Source organism: Colletes gigas, unplaced genomic scaffold (genome assembly GCF_013123115.1).
Source record: "Colletes gigas isolate AHSC1104 unplaced genomic scaffold, ASM1312311v1 Colletes_gigas_Sc00012, whole genome shotgun sequence".
Classification (NCBI taxonomy): Eukaryota; Metazoa; Arthropoda; class Insecta; order Hymenoptera; family Colletidae; genus Colletes; species Colletes gigas.
In genome coordinates this window covers 7,585,193-7,593,806 of record NW_025106641.1, presented here as the reverse complement: position 1 = coordinate 7,593,806, position 8,614 = coordinate 7,585,193, and the positions used below count along the sequence as shown (strand labels likewise).

The following is an 8,614-nucleotide window of genomic DNA, read 5'->3' as shown; positions in this document are numbered from 1 at the left end:
GAATTATCTTTCGTAAAATTGTTCTCGTTATGATTCGGAGTTTCAGCGTTCGAGAAATGTGTGAAAGTCGTCCAATTAAATTGACATTAAACCGATTCGCCATTTTGTAATTAGGTAGAGGGATTGTACCAACGACGAGTTCCAAAAATACCACATTTTTTGCACAAATATCGAATAAAAATCGAATATTTCTGACATAATAAAAGAAAAATCAATTTAACTTGGATGCCATTCGATCACCAACGACTGTCCTGTATTTTATTATTCCGAGCAATGTAGTATCTCGAAAATGGTGAATTTAATTTTCTTATTTATAGTCGAGATGGTCGCGACTAATTCACCGTGAAAGCAATTTTAGTTCGCTTTAATTAACTCATCAAAAAAGATTACAATCTTGTCCGCCGTATTTGTAAATGCTTAATTATTGTCTTGCTCGCTTTGGCTAGTACCAGTTTCGTGATTTCATTTCTTTGGTACGAAAGAAAAGTTTCCCATATGAAATATTAAACTGAAACGAAACTTATGATTAGTGTAGGTAATAATCGTATCGGTATCGTAGCCGAGCAATTTGCAAGTAAATAAGAACAGCGAAAAAAGCCTGCCGGACGGGTCCAATTAGAAAATTATTGACACTACACGTTTAAACAACTAATGTAATGACTCGGTGTATGTACGTATCGTACTAGTATATTTTAATGATAAAAGTACGTTATAAATATATAATTAGTTGTTCTTAATGATCGTCTCTGCGTTTGTTTATCGCGCCAGTCGCGCAAGAGTCCGTGGAATCCTGTATCTTTGCGGCTCCGTATCTCCGAACGAAAAACATTCCTTTGGCTTACGCCGAAGGAAATCGATATCCCAGATCAGGATTAAGATATGCGAACAAGAATCAAAGCATAATATACGTTTGTTTAAAAATTGCGAGTGTTTAAGAAACCCGTATCGCGACCGTGCGATCCGAATGGAACGATCACTCTGAATACAGAGTGAAAATTTAAGCAAAACATCCAGTGGATTTTCTAATCGAACGTCCATGCTTAGAGAAGAAAATGCTAAGAAAAATGTTTGGAATCGATGAAACAAACTAATTCGATATTTTTAGAACTCAACTTCTACGAATAAATAAAATACTTCACCGCTAATTGTTAATTGCGCGCTGCTACAATTGCAGTATATCTTTCTACACGCATGTAAGGACTAATTCAATTTATGAACGATAAATTTCAGCGCCTGCTTAGAAGGATATTACGTGTCGTCGTATTAAGAACACGGGTTTTATTAGGTATCTGTAACTCATAAATTGTAATAAATTAACACTTTGACAATATTTCGAATCAAGAATCGAAAGACCCGCAATAGACCACCAAATTCTATTATTTTATTAAAATGTCCAAATAACTCTCCTATCTAGCGCCAAGCTCACGAAATATTTCGCTAAAAACTTGGGCGTTTTATCGCAGAGAGCACTGACCATAAGTTCAAGTTCCCAAATTATTACAAAGTTTTTCGTATTGAAATAACAGAAATCGTAGCTCGTATTTTTGCGAATTAAGTGGCCTATGCTTTCCATCGAAGCGTAAAGAACACCTAAAAAGAATATCATCGCGATTCGACGAAGATAGCAGGAGTCGTAAGGAAATCACAAACACACAGATTCTGAATTTTCGTATCGATAACTTTTTCGTTGGGTATAATAATCAGCTCGAGCCTATCTCGGGGGGCAATATCTCCAGCCCCTCGAAAGATGCTGAGCCCGATTCCAGGCTTTGATCGGCTGTCGCGAAGTTGCTCTTAATTGCGCGTATGCTCGCGCGACGGTCTCTCGCTGGTCGGAATTAATGAACGCGGCGACGTATGTCCGCCGTTTTCACAGCGGTGCTCGTAAACGGGCTTAACCGCGGGCACGAGCGTCGTAAAACACGAAGACACGTGGCAGGAAACACGGCGGTGACAAGCAAAGAAATGGATTGGCCGCTTTAATCATCGAACCCGGTCAGTTTCGTCCCCGGGTATCTTCCCTCTGACAAACAGTTTCGCGGGAACACGGGAACGTCCTGTCCCGTTATCGGGACGAAGGATCAGCTGGTAGGACTAGGAGTGAATTTATCGAGCGCGTGAAAGTCTCTTACGCAAGACGAAGAGACCACGGGTGCCGTCCCGAGATTACCCGGGAATAGTATGACGGGTATATTTTACCGACTGGCCCAGGACCGCTTTATTTCCGAGAAACGCTTTGCCGCTAATTGCGAACCCGCTTTTCCAGATGCATGAAAACAGCGATTTAGACGCGACAAAGCCCAATTTTTTACCATCTTCAATCATTCTACTTTAGTAACTTTGTAAATCCTTGGGGATCTTCGTTTGAAACGTCCTTTATCCCTAGAAATTGTTTAAATAGGTGATGACTTTCGAGAATTTTTTTCAGACAAACAACACAAGTAAATCAATTTGTTGCTTAGTATAGTTAATGTATGATCAATTTAAACCCATCGTTGAAATCGTCTAACGTTGACGCTGATTAGATAGACTATGGTGACACTTCTCACACTCGCCAGCAGAGGGCCACGATCTCTCACAAGTACTCGACCGATTGACTCCACTTCTCCATATGGTTTATCTGAAACAAACAAATATAAAAATATTAGATTAAGTAAAAACTCCCGGGTAGCGGTCTTTTACGAAAATTATTAAATACTGCCAATATTTATACAGAACTTACTTGATCAGTGATATAACTTTCGTACTATGATCTTACTTTACAATAAAACTTCCACCGCTTTATTTGTTCACTAACCCAGATACGCGTGTATATTGATCTCTTCGATGTTTGAACTATAGCAAGCTCTCACATATACACACACACACGCGAGGTATAAGTCCGATCGGCAACGCGCGTTCTGGTTATCATTTGATGAGTCTCCGGGTCGATTGGAAAATAATCGAAAACGAGGACGAAGTTTGTTGCGATTGAGGCAAAGAGCTAGACCAGTTCGTTTCATCCAAGACCACGGTTCGTTTCTCTAGACACTCCTGCGGTGCACCGACGATATTTATAAAGCAAACTTCACGGTGCAAAGACCTCGCCAAGTGTACGAAGCGAGCCGTAAGTTTAGGCCAAGCCCTTAACTCCTTCGGCACATCGTGCGGTTTTCATAATAAACTACTTCCAGCGTTGCTCGATCTTCATTATTTTTATGGCGCCGCGGAGCCACGACATTTCTCGTGATTTCCAGGCCACTTCGACCGGAACGTCAGCTACGAACGGTTTAGGCCTACTCCAGACGAGGCACTCGCGGAGGAACATCCGCGAAGTGTCCGTCGCCAATTTTTGACGAAACTTTGCGGGTTTGCGGAGCAGCCAAATATAAGGAACTCGTGTTTCTTTTTCGCCGAGGAAACTCGAGTTTAAAGGGCGAAACCACCCTCGTAACGTTCGCCCCTTTAATGCCATCTTGAGAGCTATTGGAGATACGGGGATGTTTTTTTCAAACAGATTCTTCGTTAATTATTTTTTATTTAACGCAAGACTGCTCAAAGAGGCGAGCTGCGGTTGATAAACACTGCATTTATCAGAATCTTAAATATCGTGCACAACGTATACAGTTTTAACTAAAACAAACAAAATTATTTAAAAACAGCATCCCTTGCATTTCAAATTAATTTAAAAAATTTGATATCCTATTTATTATTAACACGGCTTTATTACGTTTATCACATCGCATAAAAAGAAAGAAATTAAAAATAAAAAGAAGAGATAGAGAGAAAAATCGTAATGAAATGTAACCCTCGAGTTTTATATTGTATATGTACAGGACAAAATCGTGTGCACATATAATAAAATTCTCTCGGTGAACGTCGCTGAGATTTTTTTTTACAGGATTCAAAATATTTGATTCAGGTTTTAATTGTATAACTTATTACATAAATATAAATTTACAATTACAGAATTCCATGATTTTCCTTTTTATGGAAACTTGTACAGCGGTTGTACAGGCGCTCCCTGTACAAATAATTTTACAGTTCGTTTTCATACTAAAAGGTTGCTTTTTACCTTATAAATTGCCAAGTTTATAATGTTTCGCCGGAGGAAGGAATAAAACAGTCCAATTTATATCTAAAGCGTTACAGTAAGCATGCAAGTATATTTTCATACGAGTCTCGATATCGCGTAGCCTAATCAAAATTTAATAGCTATGTTTCAACCCTCGAAAAAGTGAAAAATTTAATTACCTCCATATAATCGAGCTCATTTGCAAGCTCGATAACGAGTATACATGAAGAACTACAGTTCTCAAACATCTTTTCGTCGCTCAAGTCAAACAATCACTAAATCTACTTTAGTGTAAATCTACGTTAAAAAATTTTGTACTCGTATGATTTTCCAATAACTGACTTCATTAAAATCGTACATCGTTCGATCATCAGTCAAAATAAATAATAAAACTTGAAAGGTCGTTTCAAAACAATATTGTGCTTCCAATTGGAATTCCACAATAATTTTAATTTTCAAGAAAATGCATGGAAAGAAATTATTCTGTATGCCTCGGAATTGGATAGATCCCTAACATCGGACTTGCACAATTTCTACATCGTACAAGAAACGTAGATTCTTTGTTGTAAAAATATTGACGCGTGTTCGGGGAGCCACGAATGTACAAGAAATCTATTCGTAACATAGACACGAATCTAATCAGTCAACAAACGTGTTTGAAGTATTGTTCAATAGTAAATAGTGTGAGACGTGTCGATATTATCAAATTAAAATCCTGTTATACACGTGTTCTTTCCCTTTCTATCAAAACGTCAAGTTTTCTTAATTATTCTTAACTATGCTTGTATCACTTTGTACTAACTTCAACGACTCGTTCCGAACGCACGATCGACGATCGGAATAAATAACACTCTTATTGATTAAAAACTTATAACGATCGTTCCCTGGTTGCCACCATTCGTGAGTATCATTTTTAACGAAACATAACGCAACGAACGTTCACGGCGTGATTATTGCGTTTGATCGGTTATTTCTTTGTAACGCTGCTGAGTCTTTCGCCACAGTGCTTGCTTCTTTTCCGTCGTAGAATCTACTTCGATCGTAGGAAATTCGCTTGTTGCTCCGAGACCGGTTTTGCTGGGATTACTCGTCATCGATATCTGAAACAGAAGCACAAACAAACGCGAACTTTATCGAGTTCTCCTTCAATTTTCATTTTATTCGCTGCGAATAAACATCTTTCGCGTTCAAAAATCCACTAATGAATCGTTCCTCGAGTATAAAACAACCTGTCTAAAAAGAAAGGAGAAAATACGCGTGTAGAAAAGAAAAAGGTTATTTTAAATTAAAAGAGAAAAATACCGTCTTCGTTTAAATTATAGAGGCGAATCCTGTTTGTTCGATTTGATCGTATTGTTTGCGTCCCGATCGATTCTTCGACGTCCCCGGGCGAAATGAATGCAAGAAACATGGCGCAGGTCGGACGAGGAAGCGAAACGTTATTCGGCGGCCGCTCTTATCGGGAGAGGGTTATTTTAAGTTTTGAGTCGCATCCACTGGGCAGAATACCCTCTCCCGGGCGTATTTGGGCCAAGTGGCCTCCCCCGTCTGGCTTGTAAATGAGGCCCTATCTGGCCGTCGTCGACACTTGACTTACTTGGTTGAAAGGGAAAAAGACGAAAAGGAGAGAATGGAAAGAGCGTAAAAAGGAAACAAGAGGAAAGGATTTCGTGCGGGAACGCGAAAACAAGGTCCCGATCTAGCTGGAGATAGACGCCTCGAGAAAGCTACTTTTATTATACGCGACCACGAATTAAAATTAATATATAAAACCCTGACACCAAAATATATAATACATCTTACATTGTACGGTCACTTTTAACGTTAAAAACAAGCTTCGGGATTTAACGATACTCTAAATAAATCAAGGAATTAAATTTGCAATTTACGAGAAGATAATCAGAACATCGTTTGCGATGGCCACCTATGGGCGTTCATGTTGCATGTAATTGATAAACGCGACCAAATCTTATAATTTTTCAATCGTCGTATTAAATTCTCGATGTTTTAAATATTGAATCGATGTCTTTCTTGAACAGTAATTATTCGGTTGAATTGTTAAAAAGTCGCGAAAATTGCAGGAACATCTACGTGATTCAATATATAACCCGTTAAATGTTATCAGAAATTTTTCTCGACTCGCGGAGGGTCGAGCGCCTCAGAAAATCTTGAGATACGCTTTATAACGGTCCTTTGCTCGCTTTTTACGCCTTGAGAGAGCCTCCTTTGAAATTTTTAAGTGGCTGCAGAATGCAACACTGCGAATAGTTTTCAGGCCTTAATTGAGCCAAGTGTTCTTACTTTTGCCTACGTTGAATTCGTCAGACTGCGGGAACAGCGCATTAAAGAAACAGAAAGCTAAGAAACCGACGAAATATAATAATAAACGTAGTTCTAATACAGCGACCAGCGCTTCTTAGAATAACTGGGATTATTAATAATCGTTTTTCTTTTTTTAATTTGTCAAGCGTAAATCCGACGAAGGAAAAATGTTGTATGGTTCGCGAGCGTTTCGAACGATCTACGTGGAAATCGCGGATAATATTGTTTTCGATCGTGAAACGCAATGGCGCCTGATCGCCGAAAGGCTGCGTCTTTCGTCGGTCGCGCTTCTTCCCGGCGTAAGAAGAAGGAACAATGGGGCGGAGGATCGACGAAAGAGAGCAGCCGAGGAAGAAAGACGAGAACGGATCATGATCGAGCGACAGACGCGTTATCGTGCGCGTAAAATGAGCGCTCGTTACCCGATTGACGAGCTCGCGAGACGTTCAGGAGCAAAACGGCTCGACTCGAGTTTCGCTTTCTCGCTCGACGATGATGGCGATGATGATGCATCCGTCTGGGCTGTCTAGACCACTTGTATATATTATAACTGGCGCTCGCTCGTCTGTTTTCTTCTATCCACCCTCTCTCTCTCTTGCTCCGCTGGCCGAACGGACCTCGCGAATATATTTTACCCGATTTATGTCACGAAAATGATTAATCTCCCGGACGGAACGTTACCTCGAATAGAATTACTAGGTTGCTGCATACGAAACGCCATTTCGACGAAGTTGGAATATTTGCGGTACAAACGGGGGTCGATTGTTATACAACAGGTACGTCGAAACTTGTTTCCATTCGGAGACCAATCCATAGTTTTTTTTTTTTTTTTTGGAACACCCGTACAATTATTAATATTGCGCTGTCGATAGAGATGTCACGATGTTCGACTGTTCCTAGTGAAACGTACAGGGCGTTACGTTATGCTACAATCGACGAGGGGGTGGTTTATCGCGAGAAAACAAGTCGAAAAGAGAGAATAAAATCATCTCGTACCAGGCAAGTTGCAGGTTATAGTGTTCGAGTTGAACGACAGTATAAGTAGAAACAGCGAGTAATGAACAGACGCAACAGCCAAATCGTACTCGATCGTAAACAGCATTGTTTTCGAATACGAAACATTACGAAAAATTCGAACCGGTTTGATCGTTGATTAGCAATTAAAAAATTTGTAAATTGCTTGTAATAATTTTTATAACTTTTCCAAAGTCTCTTCAAGGAACTATAAAATTTTCTCGAGTCACGGTAAAGCGTGGTTCGTTTCTCGTAAAAACGCTGTTCGTCGAGAGGACAAAATGCAGTCAGTGATATATTTAGTCCATCCACCTCCGATCGGAATGCGCTCCATTGCGTCTAATAGAGGTTTGCAAACATTGATTGGCTTGATCCAATCTTTTAAAGAGACGGTACGTGGGCCATCGACCGTCAGGGTCTAAACTTATCACAGCTGCTCGCGATGGACAGATGGTCGAGACAATGATACCCCGGATTACTTATTAAAAACGGATTAAAAGTGTCTGTGAGACGATCGCGCGGCGTACCTACTTGTTATCTTATATACGATGCAGACAGATATAAATCGATGGCTGAACCGATGGAGCTTCATAATGCGAAACACAGACGTCCAAGTCGACCGTGGAACCTCCCGATCATTGAATTATTTCCATCGCGTCTGATCGATGGCCACTCGAATGTTGCGACCCAGATATCGTGGCTTGTTTTATGACAAAATTTTCTGCTTTCTAAATTCGAGCCAGGTCGCGGCAATGTTAGCCACTGGGTTATAAATAATTTAATTCCACTGAATAAACCGGGATTTCGAAGTCTGACATAATTGTCACTTTGCAATTTTATTGACAAAAGAATACCGAGTGATTCTAGGAGCTCTTCGATCGTTAAATAAGATTATTAGTACAAATTGATTAGTTTCTCCTCGATCTTAGTAAAAAAAAAAGAAGAAATTTAAATTAAATGATGTGCAGGTAACTTGTTGGAAATGGTAATACATTCTCAGGTACGAAACGATCGCGGACTAAAAGTCTTATTCGCGCTTAGGGGGGCGTGGACTGTGCAAAAGCACGCCACTCCGAGGTCGCGAAAGTGGCCATAAAAGGAACAATAAACCGTCGAACCGCCGCGGCGAGAAAAGGCGAAAACCGATGTTCGATGCCAAGGCGGGAACTAAAAGGGTGGAAAATAGGCAAATAGGCCAAGCTGCATGGATGAACGACACGGGCA

General features: G+C 40.1%; 1 protein-coding gene across 1 annotated transcript in view; it reads right to left on the bottom strand.

The window, feature by feature from the left end:
• Nucleotides 1-3,652: 3,652 nt before the first annotated feature.
• The window catches only part of LOC122398687 (angiogenic factor with G patch and FHA domains 1), a 31,153-nt gene continuing 26,191 nt past the window's right edge, over nt 3,653-8,614 (bottom strand). The window contains exon 9 of the mRNA XM_043398785.1: nt 3,653-5,154. Coding sequence (XP_043254720.1) covers nt 5,005-5,154 — 150 coding nt within the window. The 3' untranslated portion in view covers nt 3,653-5,004. The remainder of the gene's footprint in view (nt 5,155-8,614) is intronic.